This window comes from Lepisosteus platostomus, chromosome 9 (genome assembly GCF_059453375.1).
Source record: "Lepisosteus platostomus isolate fLepPlt1 chromosome 9, fLepPlt1.hap1, whole genome shotgun sequence".
Taxonomy (NCBI): domain Eukaryota; kingdom Metazoa; phylum Chordata; class Actinopteri; order Semionotiformes; family Lepisosteidae; genus Lepisosteus; species Lepisosteus platostomus.
Genome location: NC_142619.1, coordinates 15,007,207 through 15,034,930, shown reverse-complemented (window position 1 = coordinate 15,034,930; position 27,724 = coordinate 15,007,207). Strand labels below are relative to the sequence as shown.

Genomic DNA, 27,724 nt, shown 5'->3' with positions numbered 1-27,724 from the left:
CATGTATTCCATTTAGTTTCTTTTCAACAAGCAATGTTTGTTACTTCCAATCAGGTTGCAATCCATTTTTATTACTTATCCTACTTTTGAGCACACGTTCTGTGCTATAGTTTTCTGTATTATTCTTTCTCGCCCTCACCAGGGTTATGCGGTGGAAGGCAGAAGGTTATTCTTCACGTTTATACTCCTGTTCTTTCTTATATCACCCATCCAAATTTATACTTCTGTCCTCTCCACACCTCACATTCTTCTCCATCATCGCTACTTCTCACAGCCCGTCACTACCTTTTTTTATCCTTTTTGTTAGTTGCACAACCCCTTATTTCAACTTTGCTTTTTTAAGTTGACTTCTTTTCTTGACTTAGCATTGCTAACCAACATTCGTATGAATTTCCTTTCCATATTCTCATAATTTAACAACACTACAATTGCCATTCTGTTTTATTTCAATCTTAATACACAACTTTTGTTTTCGTGTTCCCTTTACCATCTTATTCATTATAATACTCCTCTTTAAGTGGTCTAGAACCGACCCTGTTTTATCTGGATTAGATATCATCTCCAGATCTATCAGTGCTGCCAGTGGAGCTGCCGGCAGACTTACAAGTACCCTTGTGAAGCAGTCAATCAGTGAACATGTGTCACGCCTTCATCCCACCACATTTTCACATGGAAGCGCACTCGCACTAATCACAATCCAGCCCTGAGCACTTCTGCTAAACGACACCGCTCCTGCCAATCAGCCAACCACGACACTCCATCAATCACCTTCTCCCTCGCACAATACTTAAACCCTTCAGAAGCCCCTATTCTTTGCCTGGTATTGTTTGTTTGTTTGTTTGTTTGTTTGTTTGTTTGTTTGTTTGTTTGTTTACCTTAGATTCTGTTTTCCTTCTTGCTCTTTGTTACTAGCCATAGAACTCACCTTTGACTACATCTACTGTCTTGCCCCTTCAGATTTGGAAGCCTGCTCGTTGACCTTTTGACTCACGGAACTGCTTTTTCGACTACAATTTCAGTCTTGCCCTATTCTGGTTTGAAACCTTCTCTCTTGCCTTTTTCTACAATCCTCGGAACTCAATTCAGAACACCTCTTGTCTAGCCCCCTAAGGTACCACATAGGGTTCATCTTCCCGTTTCCTCTGCGGGCCAATCCTGATAGAATACCGAGTGCTAATCATGGACCCCCGAGGACCTATAGTCTATATCCTCCCTCCTTAATCAGCACTCGCAAGCTCTGACCCAGTTTCATCACTCCCTTCAGCTCCTCGCAGATCAGGTCTCTCGGCTCTCGGCTACTCCAGCCTCCACCCCTGCACCTGTCCAGATACCTGCCCTGCTACCTGCTCCCGCAGCTGCTGCTGCCTCGCCGCTTCCTACAGTCCTGCCGCTGATTCCACCAGACAAGTTTGACGGGAATCCTATGAAATGCCGGAGTTTCATTGCACAGTGCTGTTTATGCATTCAGATGCACCCGGAATGCTTTACTTCTAATCGCGAAGCAATTGGATGCATCATCTCTCTCCTTACAGCTAGGGCTCTGGACTGGGCAACAGCTCTACTGTCTAGAGCAGGTCCTGAACTTTTGGACTTTTACCTTTTCATTGAGAAACTCCGGACGACTCTCGACCTCACTTGCCCGGATCTCGTCAATCTCTGCCTGTCCTCTATGCAACAGGGACCATGACCCCTACAGGACTATATAATTGATCTTCAGGCTCTGGCCACTGACTCCGCCTGGAACAACGAAGCTCTTATTTGCCAATTTCGTAAGGGTCTCTCCAAGGAACTGAAGGACCACCTAGTCTTTATTCCTCTTAGCCCTCACTCGCTGGATCTCGCTATTTCCCAGGTGGTTAAATTAGACGCTTGCCTTCAGGCGAAGAAGACAGAACCTCTCCAGGAGGATGCAGGCACACCTCTCCTTCCACCAAGAGAACCCGCAATATCTCATACTCAACTTACCCTGGAGGGGAAGGACTGTGCCTCTACCGAGGCTCTCCAGGACATCTCCTTTCCGCCTGTCCCACTAAATCCTGCAGTACCCAACCTGCGCGCTCAATTTCTACCACGGTTAGCAGTTCCTTCCCTTCCTCTGCGCCTTCGGGTCTGTTTCTGTGCTTTTGTCCTGGAATTCTTTTAAAATCTCCCTTTTGGCTTTTATTGATTCAGGTGCTGCCGAAAACCTCCTAGACACCTCACTCGTCAGGAAAACGAAAATCCCCACTGTGCCCCTATCTCCGCCTATCTCAGTCCACTCACTGAATGGGTCACCCTTGTCACCTGGATTGATTGAACTCCAAACTATTCCACTTACCCTCACCATCGACGCCACCCATGTGGAACAAATCCAATTTCTCATCCTGGATTCTCCATCACACCCACTCCTATTAAGATACCCCTGGCTTCTTAAACACAATCCCAACTTTTCCTGGTCATGTAACAAAATCCTCTCCTGGAGTCACCGCTGCCGTCGTCCTCTCAGGATTTCCTCAGCTCAACTACCACAAGACAACCCCTCCCTCATCCAGTCTCAATATGCTGATCTGCGCTCAGCATCCAGTAAACGGAAGGCTCTGTCACTTCTTCCGCACCACCCCTACAACTGTGCAATAGATCTTCTTTCTGGAACCCTTTCTCCCAGAGGGCATATCTATCCACTTTCTAGGGTGGAGTTTAGAGCCCTAGAGGAATACAGATGCAGCCATTCAAAGTGCACGGCACAAACACGTACCGCAGGCATTTGGCAACGTCATAGCGCGTCATCACGTGTCATAACGCGTCATACCGCGGTACGTGATTGGTTGGCCAAAATGACCGACAGGGGCACTCGTAGTGCGTTGGTCAGTCGTGGAAAGATTTAAATGTCTTTACTGTGCACGGATTGAATATTTATATGGAATTTTACCACTGAAGGGAGATTTTAGTAGCATAAAAAGAATAGGAGCATAACGCATGTGAAGGTCATAAACTATATTAATTTTGGAACATAAACATACAGTATTATGTAAACTGTATATGGCTGGTCTCTGTACTTTAAAGAAAAAATACACACCAGTATTCCATTTCTCCCTAAACATTTTAAGCATCAAAGTTTTTAACTAACATGTGAAATAACATGTGTATACAGTACTCTGTGAGAAAAGTGGTAGTTTTAAGCTTTTCTGCGAAGACGCTCGATACCAGAGTAAACAAGCATACTTTTAGAATTTAATTAATAGGGAATATAATATGGAATTGTGTATCTGAATAAATTAATAATGATATAATTATATTCATGTACTGCAACACAAACAGTAGTACTGTATATACTGTACACAAACAATGTGTAGGGCTGTTTCACCACTCATCGTGTGACCGTGAGAGTGGCATGATGATCTTATAAGTGCCTGACTTATAAGTGAGAGGTTGGCTGTTCAAATCCAGCTAGTACCATGACTTTTCTTTTAACAAACATTTCTTTGAAAAAATAAAATAGCAATATTATGGACAATTAATTGACTTTTTTATATTTCTAAATATCACAACATGTTCGAATCTAAGTCATTTTTTAATAACAACGAATACTTATCACTGTCTTTCCCTCTGAATCGCTCTAGAAGCAGGAACCGGTATCGTGTGGGGATCCCTTTAGATCTCCCTTCAGATTTAAAAGGTTATTAATAATATCTTCGGTGTCGCATCTTCCCAGTTTAGCTGATCTTTTGCTGCCTACGCATGCTTACACAGCTCCCGGGGTAAACTATCGTACTTGACTGAGAAAGCTTTAGAGAACTTTTTGTAATTGTAATATCAACAAATTGTAAATACAACGTTTACATTGGCGTTACTCATTTTTCACTTGAGTGTATGGAGGAGTGTCAGCTGTCAATGAGAGCAGACCTCCCTCTGTGGGTGCGCAAACGATTTTTAAAATTTTTATAAAGAAATAAAAAATGAGATATAATGATATTGTAACGCTATGGGGTTTTTGGAGTGGGGGCAGCGGTCCCCCTGGGTTCCAGTTAGTGCGTGATTACGCATCAATGAAAAACTGGAGGTTTAAAAAAAGAGAATTCGCTCACTTTTAGGTGGAGGCTGTGAAGTGTTTCACAAGTCGTGGTCTTCAAATTGCATTTAGTTTGAAGGCTTTCTGTGTTTCCCCTCCAAAGGTATGGACAGAAGAATATTCGAGCATGGTCAAAAAGCGTGGTTTATATGGTCTGTAGCTCAAATTCTGCTTAATTAAAAATTAGACACAACAAGAGTATTATTGGACAATATTGTGATGCTGAAAAAATCAATAACGATATAAATTCAAAGATCTAAATATATTTAATGCTTACGCCTGACATTAGAGGTGCCGGCCTGCACGGTGACCACTCGACAGCCGGCTGGCTGTGCCGAAAAATAAATAAAAACCGGTCTAACAACTCTTCAGCATACTTAAGCATACTGTAGTTTTTGTTAACACAAGTTTATCAGTGAAAAGACCACTCGCATTATCAGAGTAGAATAGGCATGCCTTCCAATCAAAGACAGTCCCCCTTCCCCCCACGGAAAGACAGACAAATGTTTTCACTGCCTGTTTAGTAGCTATTCAGAGGGAAATGCGGTGATGTCACCGCGCAGGTAAGCACCTCTAATGTCAGAGGTGCTCTGAAATATAGGACCAAAATATGAATTAGCTGAAATAATGTTTGTCTGTTAATCAAAGAATAAATTTCATTTAGACCATACATTCCATATTAAGCCAATGTGAGCATTGCTATAACAAGCACATTTGTCACAAGTGAATTAAATCAGTGAGTCTAAAAATGTTTTTTTTTATATAGTGTATAGTATGTTAAGGGCACTAGAAATGTATGTGAATCTTGTATTTTAAGTAACTACTAACTACCAAGTGAGCCAAATAGCCACCTCTTATGTACATAAAAATTTAGAATAAAAGATACTGATGAACCACTGCAACGTGAGAATACAGAACAGCGTTCACCTTTCATCTATTCCATTATTCATTTCACAAGACTGAAATTAATTTTGCCAAAGTTGATAACTGACAAATCATCTAGTTTCTTACAAAATTATTCAGACCTTGTTTTCACATTATGGTTCTTTAAAGCTTGCAATCATGGTGTTACGCATTCCACTCACGCCTCTCTTCCTTCTTGCATTCCCACGCGCACACCCTGTAAAACAAGCTCACGCCGCAAGTAAACGCCAATCACCTTTCTCTCCCATCTCTATTTTCTCTATCTCCTTTTTCTTCACTTCCCCGCTCACTATTGCGGATTCTCTTCGAGCTCCCTAGTGCGCGTTTATCTCTTGCTTTTCTCCGGTTTTCGATCTCCTAGCCTGCTTCTCGTTTTCGGTTTCGCCTTGTGATTTGGATTGCTGCTTCCTCGTTTGTACTTCCGTGTTCTGACCTATTAGCCTGCTTCCTGGATTCGATTTCGCCTAGTGTTTTTGGATTGTTGCTTCCTCCTTGTCTCTCCATGTTCTGACTTACTCACCTGCCTCTGGTTTTCGTTTTTGCCTAGCGTATCTGCTTAGTGTCTTTCTCTTGTCTTGAGTCCTGCATAGGATCCTATTGCCCTAGCAGCCCTAATCTTACAGAATAGTGAGCCAACATGGATCCAGCGGACCAGAACACCACCACCACCTTTTTGCAACAGCAGTCCCAGGCTCTTCTACAACTGACCACTGCAGTTCAACGCCTAGTGGACCACACCACCCGGCCACCACCCTCTCCAGTGGCTCCCATGCCTGTCCCTCCCCTGGCTGCTGCTGCTTGCCCCTCGCCCCCTCCCACCCCGGAGAAATTTGAGGGTGACCCAGCAAAGCTTCAGAATTTTTTAACCCAGTGCTGGATGGCCTTCCACCTTCGCCCAGACTGTTTTACCTCTGACAGAGAGAAGATTGCCTTCATGGTCTCCCACCTCTCTGGTCGAGCCCTGGACTGGGCTACCTCCCTCCTCGCTCGGAATCTCCCAGTGACTGCTGATGTCAACTGGTTCTCTGCTGCCATGCAGTCCATTTTTGGTCAGCTCCACTCCCACCATATTGCCATCTCCCGTCTCACATCTCTCACCCAGGGTTCCCGTTCTCTTCAAGATTATGCCATGGAATTCCTCCTCCTGGCCTCCCAAGTCCCCTGGAATGAAGAGGCTCTTATTCACCAGTTCTGCCAGGGCTTGTCTTCTGCTTTCCAGGACCACCTCACATATCTCCCATTGGACTTTCCCTCCTTGGAGCACCTCATCTCCCGTCTGGCTGAAATTGACATCAGGCTCCAAGAACAACGCTCCCGGCCTCTACCCCCTCCTGCCACCTCCCGCCTGACCTCCTTCTCCAGGCTGTCTTCTGAGGAGTGACGCCGCCGACTCTCCCAGGGTTGTTGCCTTTATTGCGGGGCTGCCGGCCATCTCTGAGCTTCATGCCCTCTCTGCCCCCCCTGTACTTCCCTGCCCTCTGCCAAGGTCAGTTTTACTTGCCCCTTCTGCCTCTTCTGGCCTCTTTTTGCCCGCACTAGTTTCAGGGGATGGATTCAAAGAATCTCTTCTGGCTTTTGTTGATTCAGGCGCAGAGGAAAACTTCCTAGACTCAGGACTCGCCACCACTTGGAATATTCCTCGCATCCCTGTTTCTCCCCCTATTCGCCTCCTCATCCTGGACGGATCCCCTCTCACTCTTGTTGAATGACAAACAATTCCCCTTACTCTCCGCATTGGCGCCCTCCACACTGAGAGCATCCAATTCCTACTCCTCCACTCTCCTTCCCATCCTCTGGTTCTTGGATATCCTTGGTTGAAGATGCACAACCCCCACTTTCACTGGTCCAACAGTGAACTACTCGCCTGGGGACCCAATTGTCATCATCGTTGTCTGCAGTTGCCTCTCAGACTTTCCTCTGTTCACATCTCCCAGGAGGACACCATCGGGATCCCTTCTGTATATTCTGACCTGCACCTCGCCTTCAGCAAGCAAAAAGCACTCTCTTTGCTGCCACACCATCCCTCCGATTGCGCCATTGACCTACTGCCTGGAACCCTCCCTCCGAGAGGAAGAATCTACCCTCTTTCTCTTAATGAATCTGACGCCCTGGAGTCCTACATCCGTGATTCCTTGGAATCTGGCTTCATTCGCCCGTCTACTTGTCCGGCCTGTGCAGGTTTCTTTTTCGTGGAGAAGGACGGATCCCTGCAGCCCTGCATCGATTATAGAGGTCTTAATGAGATTACTATCAAGAACCCCCGGTATCCCCTTCCACTCATTAACTCTGCATTGGAATCTCTTCAGGGGGCCTCTGTCTTCACCAAACATGACCTACGGGGTGCCTACAACCTCATTCACATCCGTGAAGGTGACGAGTGGAAGACAGCCTTCATTACTACTCTTGGTCATTATGAATATCAGGTCATGCCCTTTGGCCTGGCTAATGCTCCTGCTGTATTCCAGGGCTTCATGAATGACATTTTTAGGGACATTGTTCAGAAGTATGTTTTGGTTTACCTTGATGATATTTTAATTTTTTCTTGCAACATGGATGATCATGTCCTTCACGTCTGCGAAGTTCTCACCTGACTCCTCAATAACCATCTCTATGCCAAGTTGGAGAAGTGTACTTTCCATACGTCCAGGATCCACTTTCTAGGATATATAATCTCCTCTCTGGGTGTTGAGATGGACCCTGCTAAGGTCTCTGCTGTCCTGGACTGGCCCACACCCAAGAACCTGAAAGAAGTGCAGCGTTTCCTAGGCTTTGCCAACTTTTACCACCGTTTCATCCGAAACTTCAGTTCTGTTGTAGCACCCATCACCTCCCTTACTCGTAAAGGTCCTGGACTGGGTAGGTGGACCCCAGAGGCTGATAGGGCCTTTCCTCATCTCAAGCAGAACTTCTCCTCAGCCCCAGTTCTCCGTCATCCCGATCCCTCTCTTCCTTTTGTGCTCGAGGTCGATGCCTCCGTTCTTGGGGTTGGTGCCATTTTATCTCAACGCCATGGTCCGAAGGGTACGCTCCAATTGTGTGCCTTTTTTTCAAGACGCCTATCCCCTGCCGAGATGAATTATGATGTTGGGAACAGGGAACTTTTGGCCATCGAGCTTGCCTTGGAGGAGTGGAGACACTGGCTGGAAGGGGCCATCCATCCCTTTACTATCCTCACTGACCACAAGAACTTGGCCTACCTGCAATCTGCTAAACGCCTCAACCCCCGCCAGGCTAGATGGTCCCTGTTCTTCTCCAGGTTCCGTTTTTTCATTACCTATAGTCCAGGCTCCAAGAATCTCAAAGCTGATGCCCTTTCCCGCATTCACGACCCCACGGACTCCAAAGACCCTCCAGTGCCCATCGTGCCGCCTGACAGGTTCCTCGCAGCTGTACATTGGGACATCGAGGACAATGTGAGACGGGCTCTCCGGAACCTCACAGTTCCTCCCCAGTGCCCCCCAGACCGACTCTTTGTTCCTGATTCAGTGCGCTCCGCAGTTCTTCAATGGGGCCATGACTCCCGCTTCGCTGCTCACTCTGGCACCCGTCGTTCCATTGAATTCATTTCCAGGGACTTCTGGTGGCCTTCCCTAAAATCTAATGTAACAGAATATGTAAGAGCCTGCCCCACCTAGTCCTGCATAGGATCCTATTGCCCTAGCAGCCCTAATCTTACACATGGCTTTGAAGTAGCAATTAATATTTGTACATACACAACTAACTCCACACATTCAAAGCAAAAAAAGAGAGATGTAAATAGGTAATTAACAGAAAAGAAAAAATGGGAAAGTCAAGATTGCTGAAGTATTCCAAGCCTTTTGCTTGTCAAAACTAATTTAATTCAGGTGCACAAACATACCGTTTGGTGGCTTCTGTCTGTGTGTAACAATATTGGTTTACATGAATTCAGAATATATGCACCCATCTCCGTAAGGTCCCTCAGTCAGGCATTAATACTTTCATTGAAGTTTAAATAAAGTTGATGTTTTGTCTTTTGGCTAGACTTGACTATTTAGTTATGAGATGTACAATAGATTGTCATTAAACAACCTTATGTTTATTAATCTTCCTTGTTACGCACAGTGAGAATGATAATGTAATGATAATTAATTTAATCACAGAGTGCTCATAAATTGTGCTAGGAAGATAACAGATAAGTGTTCTGAAAGGTCACATATAAACAGGTTTTCGATGGACAGAATGATAGATTAACATACATCCAATTTTATTATAAGGGACTCTGGTCGTTATCCTTAACGGAAACAATTCAGTTTATACTACAGTATATTTTGCTTTGCTTGGTAAAATTTGCATGGTCACTTGTTCTTAATCTTTATAGATATCCATCAATACCACATCAATCAACGCTATTATCAGTTCAGGGAAAGATATTCTGCTTGCAATATGCATGAAGGTGTGGGTTTTAACAGCAATTGTAACAGCTCTTATCTGTTACTAAAGGGTGGAAATATTTCATTGTAAAAAGAAAAGGAAGTAGATTACAACTTACATCCTCAGATGGCTGTTTATTCTCATTATGAGAGCTTTCTTTGTTGGAATAAGGTTGCTAATTCCAACTGAATAAATTATTTTTTTTCCTCAAATATAACAAAGAGAATTCCATATAGTACAAATGCAAGCAGTTCTCATGGCCAGATTCAAATTTTTTTATCTTAATTTCTATGGGTATGTGGACACCTTTTCAAGGGCATTTTGTGAAATAAAATAAATTTGTAATCAGTGTTCAATAAATGTAATGTTAAGATTGAGAGTTTTTGTGAAATCCCTCTGGGACAGGACAGTGTCTTTCTGGGATATTGATTAGGCAGAGTTGCAGCAGGAGATGCATGTCAACTCTCCTTAATTCAGTAACGCTGCACCTCCATCTGTATTATTTTTTTATCTTTTTCTACCAACCTCTTCAAGAACACACTGTCATGTTAAGTGAAAAAAAAAACAATAACAAAGAGAAACACACTGCCTTGAACCCTAGAAAATGACAAGTTTTAATTTTAGTGTTTAGTTTATAAGCTTGTTATTTTAGTTGGTTTTGTTACATTATTAATTTGGGTGTCTCCTCTTGCCAGAAAGCGCTAAAGACACTCTTGCATTTTGAGTGTGGGTTTTGACTTTTTTTAAATTGCAACCCATAAATAAAGCCATATGGATGTTTTTAGGTCACATATCCACAGCTGGCAACTTTTTCATGAATGTTCATGTCACGCCCTCTGCAGCCAGAGGGCGCTCCTATTCTGTCCTGTCCCTAGTTTCCGGCCTGTCGTCCTTCTGCTCCCTCTCTTTCCCTTGGGCTATATATTTCCGGGTCTTGCACTCTGTCCTCACTCAGCATTCATGTTCGGATGTCCTGAGACCCGCCTAACACCAGGTCGCCCCACGTTGGCTACCTGAGGGCATAGGTTTCTATACGGCACTCCTGAACTCTTTGCACTAAGGAGCCCGGGCCTTTTTCCCATCTCGCCGCTACGCATATGGGTCTTTTTCCGCTCTCCTGCCTCATCACGGATAGTCCCTTTGGACGTCCATGACAGTTCAAAAACATGATGACATGAGAAAGTGTTACCTGTAGGTTACCTGATAACTCTTGGGGTGCGACACTGGAAGTGAATTGCAGAATGCTGGAAATACACAACTCAGTAGAAATGGCAAGCAGCTTGGGTGTGGGAGCAGAGCATAAGCAGGGTTGATCATCTCCCAGTGGATCTAGAAGACTTCCCTGAAGCATTTCTCTTGATCTGTGAATCTCTTTGGGCAAGACCCCACCTCACAGGGGAATCTCAGGTGGTTGTCTCTACCTTAAGCCCTGATGATGCTTAACATTTCAAGAAGCCACTGTCCTCCAAAGTTCAAAAAGGAGATTGAGTGATTCCTGGAGTTCACTGGTTTTTAAAGATTTATTAATTACATCACCACCACTGGGCCCCTGTCATTGAACTCGCTACAAAAGGTAACCCAGACACAGATTAGAGGATGGATCAGTACCCTGCTGCTTTCCAGACTATTACAGATCAATTCTGCCAAGTCTAAGTGTTGCACTGCCCTGACCTTTCTCACCTCTTGAAGATGATGTATAGCTATAATGGTTATAGGCATAGAGTAATATCTGTATATATACAGTAGTACTGTAGCTGGCAAGTATTGTGGTGCAGTGCCTTTTTTTCATTTCCTTTTTTTCCCTCAGTTGGTTTAATTCAGGTTCAGTATACACAGTACACTGCACCACACCTTTACAGACCTTACATTCCATACCTATTGCTACAATTAGTATCTCAGGAACAGCAACAGTGTGTTTTTGATTCCATGTGAATATCATTTTCAGATGTAATAGCACTAAGTGTGGCCCAAACTTAAAAAGGAGGTAGATTTTCTTTGTTCAAGCCTAAGGAGTCTTGAGAGAGAGCACATTTCATGTCATTGGTTTTCACCTGTGAAAAAAATTGCCAGTTGAGTAGCATTTGGAAAAATGTTTATCTTTATAGTGACTGCTTTGGGTTGTGTGGGTAAACCTGGTTGTTGTTTACTGCTAGAATGATCTGCAAATAACTTTTATGTGAGCAATCCTGCTAACAGGACCTTTAGTTTTTACATGTACAGTATTTAGATCTCAAACAGTTCTCTGTTGGAATTAATTCTATTTAAATATAGTGAACACCTTCTTAAAAGTTCAGCTTGTATTTTTCATTGGGCTGTTCTGAAACAGAAGTAATTTAAAAAATACTTAGTGTTATTTATCTCTGTGAAAACTGCTACCAATCACATGCAGGAAAAGGTTGGATAATTAGACAATAGTGGATTAGGGGTGGCATGGTGGTGCAGTGGTTAGTATTGCTGCCTTGCTGCAATGGGGCCCTGGGACTGTCTTCTGACAGTCGCTGTTATGAATGTCTGTAGATTGTATCTTATTTTTAGTTTTTGTTTTGTTTCACATTAATTTTATAAGGGAGAGTGTCATAGATAAGACTCCCTTGCCCCCATCTTGATTAAAATACTTTTATTTTTTCAAAATCTGACAATGCCAGACAGAATTCACATTTGCTGTAGCCAAAGGGCCTTGCAGATCAGATGATCAAGGAACGAAACAATTCTCGCGCCCGGCTCCTCAATGGAATCGCTTTAACCTGCTAATGCATCAAACACATTTACTGGCGTATTGTGTTTTAAAGAAGATGGGAGTTTTTTTAAATACATTTTAGAAAAGTGTAATCTATACTGAAAAGCTGTATTTATTCAATACCACTTGATAGTTACATTAATAGAGATAAGAATTCAAGTTGATACTGTTTAGACTTTTAATTATTTTAAACTGTACTACAGCATCACAATACACAATGCAACGTAAATCGCTACCTTGTCTTCTGCATAATAATGTTCACCTCTCTGTCCAGCAAATTAACAATAGTAATAATAATGAACTTTATCGTATATAGCGCCTTTAAAGGTGGCTTCTCAAAGCGCTTTACAGGATAAAAACAACAATAACAACAAAAATACTGTATTTCACAGCACTTTGACAGATCATCTTTAAATCAATTGTTGTCAGAATTTCCACGCCTCCAAACTAACAAGGGCTCTGAAAATGCCCTGTGGGCATTTCATTGATAAACTTGTGTTAACAAAAACACAAGTTTGCTTAGAGTTGTTAAACCGTTTTTTAGCTATTTTTTGGCACAGCCAGCCGGCTGTCGAGTGGTATTAAATGCAACTTTTTTGTATAGATGACTTTGCTAAAATGTATTTAAAAATAAAAATGATTACACTTGGCACGCCTGTAGCTTTTTCACGAAACCTTCATATCTTTGGAGGGGAAACACAGAAGGCCTTCAAACTAAATGCATTTTGAAGACCACGACTTGTGGTTCACAGCCTCCACATAAAACTATCAGTGAGCTAATTCTCTTTTTTTAAACCTCCGGTTTTTCATTGATGCGTAATCACGCACTAACTGGAACCCAGGGGGACCACTAACAGGTCTGTGATGCCCTTAGATGTCCGGGGCTGCACGCGCGCCACACTGAATGGATCAGCGTGTGTCTACCCTTCGCCCCTCCAAAAACCCCATAGTGTTACAATATCATTATATCTAATTTTTTATTTCTTTATAAAAATTTAAGAAATCATTTGCGCACCCACAGTGGGGGGTTCTGCTCTCACTGACAGCTGACACTCCTCCATACGCTCAAGTGAAAAATTAATAACGCCAATGTAAACGTCGTATTTACAATTTGTTGATAAAAATGTTAAGTTCTCTAAAGCTTTCTCAGTCAAGTATGATAGTTTACCCAGGGAGCTGTGTAAGCATGCATAGGCAGCAAAAGATCAGCTAAACTGGGAAGATGCGACACCGAAGATATTATTAATAACCTTTTAAATCTAAAGGGAGATCTAAAGGGATCCCCACACGATACAGGTTTCTGCTTCTAGAGCGAAAGACAGTGATAAGTATTCGTTGTTATTAAAAAATGACTTAGATTCGAACATGTTGTGATATTTAGAAATATAAAAAAGTCAATTAATTGTCCATAATATTGCTATTTTATTTTTTCATAGAAATGTTTGTTAAAAGAAAGGTCGTGGTACTAGCTGGATTTGAACAGCCGACCTCTCGTTTACAAGTCAGGTACTTAGACCATCATGCCACTCTCACGGTCACATGATGAGCGGTGAAACAGCCCTACACATTGTTTGTGTACAGTATATACAGTACTACTGTTTGTGTTGCAGTACATGAATATAATTATATCGTTATTAATTTCTTTAGATACGCGATTCCATAGTATATTCCCTATTAATTAAATTCTAAAAGTATGCTTGTTTACTCTGGTATCGAGCGTCTTCGCAGAAAAGCTTAAAACTACCACTTTTCTCACAGAGTACTGTATACATGTTATTTCACATGTTAGTTAAAGAATTTGATGCTTAAAATGTTTAGGGAGAAATGGAATACTGGTATGTATTTTTTCTTTAAAGTACCGAGACCAGCCATATACAGTTTACATAATACTGTATGCTTATGTTCCAAAATTAATATAGTTTATGACCTTCACATGCGTTATGCTCCTTTTCTTTTTATGCTACTAAAATTTCCCTTCGGTGGTAAAATTCCATATAAATATTCAATATTAAAATGTGCACAGTAAAGAAATTAAATATACATATACAGTACAGTTTACATACAGTAATATGTTTATGTTCCTAAATCAATATCTTTTATGAGCATGTGAAAGGCGTGGTGATTCGGAGATTCTCAAAAATTACTGTACTTTGCATGATTGGAAACAAATGCGTGATTGGATCAACGAAATGCTGTGGTGTTACTTTTTGTTAATGAAAAAATAAAGTCTTTTCGTTTACGAAGACGGTTACAAAGAATGTGGACTTGGGTAATACTTTCAGTTTACAGCTTGTCCAAGGTCATTCATAATTAATACTATTAGTAATATCTTCGGTAAAGACTTTGATGGCGACAGCTCAAACGCTGTACATGAGAGGTTAAGCTTTATTAGCTCCACCTTGTGGAAATTCAGGATACGATTCTTTTACTTGTGGTATCATGCGGTATTATTCGAGTTATACTGCGACAAGTGTAATGCGTTTTAACGCGGTATCGCCTGCTTGTTTTGAATGGCTGCATCTGTACATCCGGGAATCCCTGCAGTCAGGTTTTATTCATCCCCCAACGTCTCCAGCGTGCGCTGGGTTTTTTTTTGTTAAGAAGAAAGACGGCTCTCTACGACCCTGTATTGACTACAGGGATCTTAATAAAATCACTATTAAGAACCGCTATCCCCTGCCTCTTATACCAGCTGCTTTAGAATTGTTATGTGTAGCTTCCATCTTTACCAAGTTGGATCTCGGAGGAGCTTACAATCTTATTCGGATCCGTAAGGGGGATGAATGGAAGACTGCCTTTATGACCACCCACGGGCATTACGAGTACCTTGTGATGCCCTTTGGACTTGTTAATGCCCCATCGGTTTTTCAGGCTTTTATGAATGATATCTTCAGGGATCTCACAAATCCGTACTGGTTTATTTGGATGACATCCTAATTTTTTCCTCTAACTTTCAGGATCATATAGCGCACGTGCGGGAGGTCCTATCTCGCCTTATTGAGAATAATCTTTACACCAAGCTGGAAAATGCTCTTTTCATACGCAAAAGACCCATTTTCTCGGCTATGTTATCTCCTCCGGGGGTGTGGAGATAGACCCAGCTAAGGTCCCGGCTATCTAGGTCTGGCCTGCCCCTCGCAAAACAAATTCAACGCTTCCTTGGTTTCACTAACTTCTACAGGCGTTTTATCAGGAACTTTAGTTCCATTGCAGCACCCATCACTGCCCTCACCCGCAAGGGCTCCAACGTTGGTAGATGGACCCCAGAAGCCAACCAAGCATTCCTTAGACTCAAATAACCTCTTTACCACAGCCTGTTGCTGTTGCATCACCCGGATCCCTTTCTCCCGTTTGTAGTGGAAGTGGACACATCTGAATACGGAGTTGGAGCTGTCCTGTCTCAACGCCATGGTGAGAGAAATCTTCCTCATCCCTGTGCTTTCTTTTCTAGGAAACTATCCCCTGCCGAGGTCAACTACGATGTGGGTAATCGAGAGCTCCTAGCCATTAAATTGGCCCTAGAGGAGTGGAGACACTGGCTAGAGGGGGCTCAACACCCCTTTGTGATTATTACTGATTCTTACCATAAGAATCTAACCTATATCCAGTCTGCCAAGCGCTTCAACCCTAGACAGGCAAGGTAGGCCCTGTTCTTTTCCAGATTCGATTTCATCATCACCTACACACCTGGTTCGAAGAACCTGAAGGCTGACGCCCTCTCCCGCCTGCATGACCATCCAGGCCTTGTCAAGATTCCCGAACATATCATCCCTCCTAACAAGATCCTCGCTGTTGCCCAGAGCTCCATCGATCATCAGGTCAGACGTGGCCTCGCCAACACAACCGTTCCTCCACAATGTCCTTCTGATAGGCTCTTAGTCCCCAATTCATTGTGTTCCTCCATCCTGCAATGGGGGCATGATTCCCGCTCAGCAGGCCTCCCTGGTTCAACAACCCAAGAGTTGTTGTAACACTACCATCATGGTTGTGATAGATCGGTTCTCCAAGGCGGCGCATTTCATACCCTTACCTGCTTTACCCTCAGTCAATGTAATGGCAGACCTATTTGTCCAGCACATCTTCCGCCTCCATGGTATACCTAGGGATATTATTTCTGACAGGGGTCCACAACTTATTTCCAGATTCTGGAAGGCCTTTTGCAAGGCTTTAGGCACCTCTGTTTCTCTCACCTCTGGCTATCACCCAGAGACCAACTGCCAAGCAGAAAGGACTAACCAAAACCTCCTCACCTACTTAAGGTCTTACACCTCATCTGCCCAGGATGACTGGTCCTCTCTGCTCCCCTGGGCAGAATATGCCAACAACTCTCTTCTCACTTCAGCCACTGGAATGTCTCCCTTTTTCTGCTACTTGGGATACCAACCCTCCCTCATCCCTGAAACCACCCTTGGCCACGGACATTCCTGCCATTCGCCTCTATTTTTTAAAACTATGCCGCATCTGGAAATCTGCCAAGGCCACTCTCCAAAGGACTTCCCTGCATCACACGGGCGCTGCCAACAGTCACCGGTGTCTGGCTCCCGACTTTGGAGAGGGCAGTTTGTGTGGCTCTCCACCAGGAACCTACACTTGCATCAACCCTCAAAGAAGCTTGGTCCTCAGTTCATCGGTCCCTTCTGCATCTTCTCTCAAATCACTCCTGTCTCCTACCGCCTGGCTCTCTGGCTCTCCCCCCTCAAGATTCATCCCACTTTTCATGTCTCCGTCTTGCAGCCTTTCTATCACTCTCCTTTTTCTAAACCCCAACCTTGACCTCCCCTCCCCCTCATCTGATTGATGGCCTTCCAGCCTACACAGTCCACAAGATTCTAGACTTCTGTTGGTACAAGGGTTCATGGCAATTCCTGGTGGACTGGGAGGGTTACGGACCAGAGGAGAGATCCTGGATTCCTGAGAAGGACATTCTGGATCGACAATTTCCATCGTACAACCGTGGACAGCTCTACTAGGGTGTCCGAGCCGCCCATGAAGAGGGGGGGGGGGGGTACTGTCACACCTTCATCCCACCACATTCTCCCACAGAAGCGCACTCACACTAATCACACTCCAGCCCTGAGCACTTCTGCTAAACGACACTGCTCCTGCCAATCAACCAACCACAACACTCCTTCTTCTCCTTCGCACAATATTTAAACCTTCAGAAGCCCCTGTTCTTTGCCCGGTATTGGTTGTTCGTTTGTTCACCTACCTCGCCTTAGATTCTGTTTTCCTTCTTGCTCTTTGTTACTAACCACGGAACTCACCTTCGACTACGTCTACTGTCTTGCCCCTTCGGATTTGGAAGCCTACTCCTTGACCTTTTGACTAACAGAACTGCCTTTTTGACTAAGACTTCAGTCTTGCCCTGTTCTGAATTGGAAACCTTCTCTCCTGCTTTTTTCTACGATTCTTGGAACTCGATTCAGACTTCTCCTCTCATCCAGCCCCCTAAGGTACCACATAGGGTCCATCTTCCTGTTTCCTCAGTGGGCGAATCCTGACAATATGAGTCTGGTGTTAGCATACAGGGCCAACTCCTTGCTTAACACTCAGCTCAGCAGTTACTGGTGATTAAACTGCTAGCACATCTGGTTTTGAAACCAAGCTCAGAGGAACTGTGTCTTATCTTAGTTTAGGGATTTTGCCCTGAATCTCGTTGAGACGGGTCCTTGCTCTTTTCCCTATAAACGATTATTTATATTCTCAATATGTTTCTGGTCCTTCCCTTATAGCAACCTAATTGGGTGGTAACATAGTACTCACCCTTTGTGCCATCTGGGAATTACCGGAGACCTGGAGAATCCTTGCCGACTACGGCAAATGTTATGGGAAATTCTTCATCTGAGGAGCAGAACACAGTCTTGTGCAGATTCAGTTTTATTGAGGTCAATAAGTTCATCAACATGTGCTGGATCTGCCCCTCAGAACAGACAAACTGCAAGGGTTTCCCAGCACTTATATTTAGTCAGAAGAAAGGTTGTTTCACAATCTGAGTGCTTGTCCTGTTCTTTGATATGTAATGACTTCTTGTCCTACTCAATCTTGCTCTAGGTTCTGTCCTTTGATATGCAGCAAACATTGCTCTGCTTTATCCTGTTTGTAGGTGCTGTTCCTGTATTTTATTATGTAGCATTAACTCACTGGGACTACTAAAGCAAGTCAGCTTTATGGCATCTTAGTGTAACTTTTGTTTAAGGCTAAATTAACAGTCCCCAGCAACACCTCTCACAGTGTGCTTAAGTGGTGACATTATGATGCTGGATAAGTGAGATATATGTATGTCCCACTTCAAGCGGCAGTGATGCCATCGGGTCCTGTTGCCTTTTTCGCACAAATTTGCTTGAAAGATTGTGTACTCATCTGTGGACTTATTAGAAGCCTACCAGCACTACTGTCAGCTGTAATAGTATCTAATTTATGCACCAAAGAAGGCCTGTGTCTCAAACCACAGATAAAAGTCATTCAGCTCATTTGCTTTAGCCAGCTCATCCATTGTATGGAAGCTCTTCTTTGAAGAATTGACGTTTGTGACTGTTTTAATTGTTTGCCACAACCTCCTGGAGTTCATTGTTTTTTAAAGTCACTCTCCATTGTCTCCTTGTGTTGATTCCTTGCATTCCTGAGATTTAGTTTAAGCTCTTTTTGCAGTAATTTCAGTTGCACTTGATCCTGGTTCTTAAAAGTGAGTCTTTTAGGGTTGATGCAGTCTTTCACATCCTTAGTTATATATGGTTTATTATTTGGGTACACTGTTATGCTTTTCGTGGGGATGACATTCTCCACACATAAATTGGTGTAGTCTGTAACAGTCTCTGTTGCCTCATTAACCTCCAGGGTATTAAATATCTCCCAGTCTGTGCAAAGAAAACACCCTTTCAGCATCTCAATACTATCATCAGTCCATACATTTACAGTCTTAGCAGCTAGGTTCTGCTCTTGAGAGCTGTAAGTGGGGATGAGATGAACAGTATTGTGATCTGAGTTAGACAAAGGTGGTTTGGCTTTGGCGGTATAGGCTTGTTTTATATTACTGCATTTGTCAAGAACTCTGTTCCTTCTCTTCTCACATTTGTTATACTGATCAAACTCAGGCAATGCCATTTCCAGTTTACAGTGGTTAAAATCTCCCAAAATAAGCATAGGAGCTTCCAAAGTCTGCTGGAGTTTCTCATATACACAATCATTTCCACTGGGAGGAACGTAAACGGTGCATATAATAATGTTACTGAATTCTCTCGGAAGGTAGAAAGGGCTGAGACTCAGGCACAAAAGCTCAACATTTTTTTTGCAGATAATCTTCCTCACAGAGTATTGTCTGCATCACTTATCGTTCACAAAGACACAAATACCACCACCTCTGCTTTTTCCAGATGTTTAAATTCTATCTGAGTAAACATGGAAAAACCCCTCACTTTCACAAGAGAGTTGGGGAAGTCTTGTTGAAGCCAGGTCTCAGTAAAGATACAAGACTCACGGTATTCAAAGCATGCTCTGGTATTGATCCAAAGCTCATCCAACTTGTTCCTTAGGGAACGCGTGTTGCTCAGGATCATGGAGTGCAAGGATGGTCTGCTCCCTCTTCTCCTGAGTCACTGCCGAATGCCTCCTCTCTTGCCTCTTCTCTGTGGTCGGCGGTTTCCCCATGCACGAATGTACTCGGGCACATCTTTGAGGAAACTGCATGGGCTAGCCACTTTGCCGGATGGCCGTAATGATAAGAGCGCTTCCCTTGTATAAGAAAGCAGTACGCAACTGTTCCTTATGTGATCCAGCATGAGTAGGCATGTTGTTAGAAAGTTGGACAGGATCAGTGTCGCAAATAGTACCGTGTAGTTTACTCAAATAGACATGCTACAACACTTTAAAAAAAGCTAACTTAAACAAGAATCAAAAGAAACAAGAAAAATAGCAAAACAACAATAACAAAAATAACCAACTAATAAGGAATAAAGAAAAAAAATACAGAAATTATATGAGCACAGGTGTCCGTGTCACAGTAGGGCAGTGCCACGTGAATGACTTAGAGAAAGGAGAATTAAGCCGGAGAGAGTAGAAAAATAAAGAGAAAGGAAGGAAAACAGCAGCTAAGGCAGCTGCTGCACCTTCTTGGAGATTCTGGAGGCTTGCTGACATCGGAAGACCTGAAAGAAAAATGGTGGCACAGAGCCGCTGTCTTTCGAGAGAAGGGGTTGGAGATTCAATTCCATTTCTGGATGAATGTGATGAAGGTTAGATCTCAGCAACGCATTCAGTTCCATCTCATTTACAGAATTGAGATAATTATTTTCCTAATTTGATAATTAAAAATTTTACCAGGTCTTAAGCAGAAGATATTTTAATTAGTATTTACAAAACCCCATGTTGCTCTGCCTCCAGACATAAGGGATTGTACAATTGACTGACACAAGCTAAGGTAACGTGTACATTTTTTAACACGCTTGTGTGAAAATTTGAGTTGCTGAAAACATAGTCAAGTCAATTTATTGATGTGAATTAGGCACAGACCCATCATTGAATTCCTGTAATTGTTTTCCTAGTCATAACCTTCCTTTGAAACTCTTAATTCAAGTCTCATGGCTTAACTTCAAGTCTGGATCTGAATGAAAACATTCCATAAACTTACCTTACAGTTACCGGTAAATACCGCTAGTTACCGTAAATTCTCCTATAATACCGCAAGCAAAACAATAGTATCCGGAATTTCCGCAAGGTGGAGCTAATAAAGCTCAACCTCTCATGTTTGAGCTGTCGCCATCAAAGTCTTTAACGAAGATATTACTAATAGTATTAATAATGAATGACCTTGGACAAGCTGTAAACTCAAAGTATTGCCCTGGTCCACATTATTTTTTTCATTGACCATCTTTGTAAAAGTAACACCACAGCATTTCGCAATCATGCATTTGTTTCCAATCATGCAAAGTACAGTAATTTTTGAGAATCGATTCACCATGCCTTTCACATGCTCATAAAAGAGATTTATTTAGGAACATAAACATATTACCATATGCAAACTGTACTGTATACAGTATATATACATAAATATATGTATATTTAAGGTCTTAACTGTGCCCATTTAAGTATTGAATATTTATACGGAATTTTACCACTGAAGGGAAATCTTAGTAGCTGAGCATAAAAAGAATAGGAGCATACTGTAACGCGTGTGAAGGCCATAAACGATATTAATTTTGGAACATAAACATACAGTATATGGCTGGTCTTGGTACTTAAAAGAAAAAATACACACCAGTATTCCATTTCTCCCTAAACATTTTAAGCATCGAAGTCTTTAACTAACGTGATACCGGAGTCAACAAGCATACTTTTAGAATTTGATTAAAAGGGAATATAATATGGAATCGCATATCTAAAGAAATTAATAACGATATAATTATATTCATGTTGCAAAAAAACTGCAACGGACATAAAAACTCCCTTGCTTTTAACAGAGCGTTTCATAATTTCCAACTACGAAATTTATTTAAACTGCGACACTTATCATTCAACCAGAGCTCGAAATATCACAAGGATCCTCTAGAGCACAACAAAGACTGTATTAAAAGTATACTAGTGACAAACTAGTATACTTTAGATCTTTTTTCTGAACCGGGGAAAATCTGATCATGTTTCTCTATAACAATAATAAAAAACATTATTTTACATATCACCTTTATGTGATATCACCTTAAGGACAGCAGATACAAGGGTTAATTGCACAATGGACCGCGCAAATAAATTTAAAATAGTCTTCTTTAGGTGTGAGGCCAGGAGTGGAGGGCAGAAGGCATAATCAGCAAATTAGGAAAACAAAGAACAGGATAGGTGAGACGTTTATCCATAGAGCGAGTGATCAGAAAAAGGAACAGCTGTTACGCCCAGGTTTTACGCTCTCTCTCTGCTGAATGAATAAAAGCATTTTATTAAAAACGCGTTTGCGTTTGTCTGGGTATTTACTTTGTAATCTGTGGTTTACATCTACTGTATTGCTTTGAGATGCCACTTTTAAAGGTGATATGTAAAATAAAGTTTTCTTATTATTGTTATAGAGAAACATGATCAGATTTTCCCTGGTTCAGAAAAAAGACGATTAAACTGTAATCTTTCCACTTGTATGTCATCGGAAAATACAAGAAGTTTCTGCTTTGTGTAAGGATGGTATCAAAAAGTAATCTAAGTGGTGAGAAAGCTGTGCTCCTCAAAGCGCTTTACAGGATAAAAACAATAACAACAATAGTGTTAAGCTGGGCAAACGATTTTTTTATAGAAATACAAAATGAGATATAATGATGTGTTCCGGCTAAGACATTAACGAGTACAACCCCTTCTCTGTGGGAGTGCTGGCTGTGACAAATTAAACCGGTTTCACAGGTATTTTCAAAGTAGAAGGGGGCGAGATTTCCAGCGAAAGACACCTCCCCCCTCCAAAGCCAAGGAAGTACAGTACTTACTAGTTAAGAAGGCTAGGCTCCTCAATGAAATCGCTTTAACATGCTAATGCATTGGTGTAACAGTCCGGGCATGGCAAGCTTCAAATGTCAACTCGACTCGATTGGAAGACAATGAACATATTCTAGCCCTAAATGAATTAATAGCAAACATGGATAACATTAAAGACATTTTTCCAAAAACGTTTATAATAATACGATCTATAGTTGAAATCTGAGCCTAAATAAAAAGAAAAAGCATTTTCAGAGAGCAATCACGCTGTGTTTATGTAGAAAAAGTGATTAGGTTTATGAGCAATCTAATTACTTATTCGTTTAAAACGCTATATAAAATAAAGTTTATTATTAATTTGCAGGACAGAGCGGTGAACATTATTATGGATAAGACAAAGATAACGATCCTGATCAGTTTAGAAATCTGTGTACGCTGTAAGGTTTTTACTTCTTAAACTTTTAAAATACACGTTTCGAATAGAAAGAAATAATCTTCCTGGTACAGTATGTATAGCAAACCAGCACGTCTTTTTTCTCCAATCAGAGGGGTTAGACGCTTGGTTAAAAGCAAAGGAGATTGTCTGTTATAGTGGACATAAAACAAGAGTTCGCTGGCATTATATCCTAGAAGACACAGACCGGGAAAATGCCCGCAGCGTATTGTGCTTGTACATCGATGGAAATGTTCAAATAAATGTGCAAAAGAAATAAACAAAATAATCATTTATTTCTTTATCATATTGGCTAGCTAATGTCCTCTCTTTGCTAGTTAGTGGCTGTGTTTCTGTGTTGGGTAGCAATGGGTGACTGTTCTCAGGCGGAAGATGTGAACAGCTTAATTTTCGAGTTAAATAATTTTTTAAAATTAAAATTCATTCTATACAGCAATCGCATATTGGGTACCGTTTCATAAAACTTTCATGCTTAAAATGTTTAGGGAGAAATGGAAGACTGATAATGGAATGAAATGGAACGAATGATAAGTGTCGCAGTTTAAATAATTTTCGTAGGAGGGCTTGGACAGATTCCAAGTGCATTTTTGCAATTTACGTTGCATTGTCCATTGTGCTGCTGTAATACAGTTTAAAATAATTCAAAGTCTAAACTGTATCAGCTTTATTTACGGGTTGCAATTTAGAAAAAGTCAAAAACCGCACTCAAAATGCAATTTAGAGCTTTCTGGCAAGAGGAGACACCCAAATTAATAATATAACATGCCACTGTTTGTGCATGAACAAAGTTATACTGCTATTTCCTTAGATACGCGATTAAAAAAAAATTTTTTTTTGAATCCCCGGCGGAACACATTCCATAAGAATCAACGCTTTTCTATATCGCCTTTAAAGTTGGCTTCTCAAAATGCTTTACAGGATAAAAACAACAATAACAGCAACAACAATAATATTGTATTTCATTGCACTTTGAAAACCAAGTAATAACTTAACTATATGTGCAAATGTTTTATGATGTCGCTGTTGTGAATGTCTGTGGAGTGTATCTTATTTGCCTGTCTGTCCTGGCTCTCTCGCTCGCCCACCCCCCCTCTCTCCCTCAATTCAATTAAATTCAAGGTGCTTTCTTAGCATGACAGATGGGTACAATCAGTGTTGGGTATTTACTTTGCTTTGAGATTCCACTTTTAAAGGTGATATATAAAATCAAGGCTTTAACTTGCTTTAACTCCACAAGTCTGAGTCCTCGTGTCTGTCCTATCCGAACCCGAAAGTATACAATATGTATCTTTATAGCAGGTGGTGTACAACTTTTTAGCATAGATTACACTTTTATAAAATGTATTTAAAAAATAAAAACGATTACAATCTAATCTTTCCAGGTTTGATCCCAAGATCCGAAGAAAAATCAATCTAAACGGGGAGAAAGTTATGCTGAAAGTTTATTAAGATACTTAGAAGACAAAGATATCAATTTATGTTGCATTTGTCTGATTGTGAATAAAAAAACACATATATTTAAACACGCATTTACAATTTAAATCAAAACGCAATTTAAATCAATATAAAGTTTATATTGTAACGCATAGGTGACTATTCATTGTTATTAAAATGACTTAAATTCGATCATGTTGTGATATTCAGAAATATAAATTTGTTTGGTGCGAGTGAGGTTTTATTTAATCTCTGACCAAGGGAAACGTTTAATTTTTTCAAAGAAATGTTTGTTAAAAAGAGAAGTCATGGCTCCAGTTGGATTCAATCACAGACCATGTGACGTGGGAGTCAGGAACCTAACCCACAGCGCCACCGGCAAGGTCACATGTGGAGTGCTGAAAAAGCGCTACAGAAACATTATCAACAGACAATGTACAGCGTGTACTATACTTGTGTTGCGGTACATGAATATAATTATATCGTTATTAATTTCTTTAGATACGCGATTCCATATTATATTCCCTTTTCATCAAATTCTAAAAGTATGCTTGTTGACTCCGGTATCACGTTAGTTAAAGACTTCGATGCTTAAAATGTTTAGGGAGAAATGGAATACTGGTGTGTATTTTTTCTTTAAAGTACCAAGACCAGCCATATACTGTATGTTTATGTTCCAAAATTAATATCGTTTATGGCCTTCACACGCGTTACAGTATGCTCCTATTCTTTTTATGCTCAGCTACTAAGATTTCCCTTCAGTGGTAAAATTCCATATAAATATTCAATACTAAAACGGGCACAGTAAAGACGTTTACTGTAAATCTTTCTATGACAGACCAACGGACCACGAGTGCCCCTGTCGGTCAACCAATCATGTACCGCGATACCGCGCGTCATCGTGCATCACAATACGCAACGCCGTAGCCAATTACCTCCGGTACGTGTCTGTACCGTGCACTTTGAATGGCTGCATCTGTAAGTAATTGATTTTGGGGAGTGAGCCACTGCTGTCATCCGTCACCTGACCAGTTGGAGTCAAGGGAATTATTTCTAATTTAAGTTCTCATTTACACCTGTGCCTATAACCCTTGATTACAAACACCAGCTGTGTTTTATAAGATACCGGAAGGGGAAATTATGACCAGTCAGGTGATCCAGGTGTGAATAAATTATGTCAGGACTGTAATAGTCAACTTCTCTCTCAGAGCATATGTCTTTACTGGATGAGCAACTCAGGATCTTGCCTGCTGAACTTTGCATACTGATATGATTTCTCTGGTTTTAGAAATATAAATATATAAATCTCTGTATTAGACATACAAGGTTATGGATATTTGAAATATGTAAGAGGAAAAGGCTGCTTATACTGTATATGCTTTATCATTTTAATTTGATACTACACTGTATTTGTCTTAATTGTCTTAAATTTTTCCGATAACAGAAATAGTAGAATAGATCACAATTGCTTCAATTTACATGTGCAAAATAAAAGTTAAAACATATAAATATTGTTATTGAATTATTTTTTCATTAATTGACATTTAATGATTAATTGCATTTCTATAGTGCCTTTTATGTCAAAGAATTCCAAAGGACTTTTCATGTACAAGAGAGTACCCACTGTACACCATTTAAGTACAGCATCCACCTGGGTGACATGCATCAATATCAATATACAGCAGAACTGATGAAGTGGAAATTGCTTTTCCACAGGATTAAGGGAAGACTTTAGGCAGGCCAGACTGTTGAAGTCCAAAGAAGATTTTTTCCAGGGCACTGGGGCTAACACCTTTCCTCTTTCGAACAGTGCTATGGGATTCTTAATAACTGAGTAGTAAGGACCTCAGTTTAACGGGTCATCTGAAAGACATCTTAAAGCACAGAAATAAAACCATGCTCCCAGTGTGTCACCCTTCCAACAATTATGAGGCATCAAGTTTCTGGTAATTCTTAAATTGATATAGTGATAGTTTTGTTTATTAAAATAAAAAATAATCACCTTGAACACATGAGAAATAAATTCTGTTCTTGCTATCATTTTGTAGATGCAAATTCTAATTTAATTAATCTTGAGTGCTATACTTTTACTAAAGGTATCTTAATAACCTCTGAATTTATGTACAGGTACTGCAAAACATAGGGTAAATGTCTTTAGATACCACATAACTCTGGTCAGTGTTAAAACATTCACAATTTGTTGAAATGTGTTTACACCAAAAACAGAATAAACAAATAACCATTAACCAGAATAACCAATAACCATTTAAAGCCCTGAATTTTAGTGGTGTGTTGTCATACTAAGAGAACATTTCAGTAAGAGTGAAGAGTTGAGCAGCAAAAAATATTTAAGGTGTTAGCTGGAATAAGAAACACATGTATTGATACCATTACCAAGTGTTTGGTAAACTATTTCTGAATTACTGAATAAGAGTGTTTAAAAAGAAGAATGTATATACTTCTGTATGTAGCAGTACAAATCAAAGATTAAGAAAAATTAAAAAAAGCAAAACAGTCTTACCGTCATTCCTCCCATTGGCGGTAGATGTAAAGATGTCATAAAAAACAAGAACAACAATTAAAAGCTTCCAATGAATCATTTTTCTTTTAGAGAGTTAAATTGAAAACCACAGTGCCCACAGTTATAAGAATCACCTCTGTGACACTCTTTCTGTTTTTATGAGGACTGAAGCTGCTGTATTCACCTCATCCAGCTTCTGTGCTTCTTTTCTGGCATCTGGAAGTTATCAGGAACTAAGTTTCCTTCTTGCCAGCTGTTTTACCGGCAGTCAGCTCAATCCCGTTCCCATTTACCCTTGATAACAGCAGTCATTATTTAATTCCTTCAGTCTCAGCTTTGTCATTACTATCAAGTAGCAATTAAATTAAATGTGTTTGATTGTGTAATCCCTAATCTAAATCTCTTTTTTATAATTTTTAATATTCTAAATATGTATATTTATTCTAAAAAATATAATAGGAATAGCAACTTTGTGTACTTGGAAAAAAAGATTTATTTTGATAGTTATGTTTTTTTTGTTTTACAGAACTCTTATAGGGCAGACACACCACGGTCAAGCATGATTTCAAGGGGCCCAGAGTGAAATCAACATTCCTCAAATAATAGTTTAGCAACCTCCACCAAATATTGTGAAGCAAGACAGAGCATTTATTTTACAAGTGAAATGGTTATACCAGACACTTACAGTACACTTGCTTTTAAGAAACCAAAAAGGACTGGAGCATGGAGAGGAAAATCTTGAGCTATCTGAGTAGATATATCACAAAACTTGTC

The 27,724-nt window shown here is 40.9% G+C and overlaps 1 protein-coding gene across 1 annotated transcript in view; it reads right to left on the bottom strand.

The window, feature by feature from the left end:
• fam180a (family with sequence similarity 180 member A) overlaps positions 1-27,210 on the bottom strand; it is a 48,313-nt gene extending 21,103 nt beyond the window's left edge. Inside the window, exon 1 of the mRNA XM_088646918.1 lies at positions 26,951-27,210. Within this exon, the coding sequence (XP_088503044.1) occupies positions 26,951-27,029 (79 nt within the window). The 5' untranslated portion in view covers positions 27,030-27,210. The remainder of the gene's footprint in view (positions 1-26,950) is intronic.
• Between the last annotated feature and the right edge of the window lie 514 nt (positions 27,211-27,724).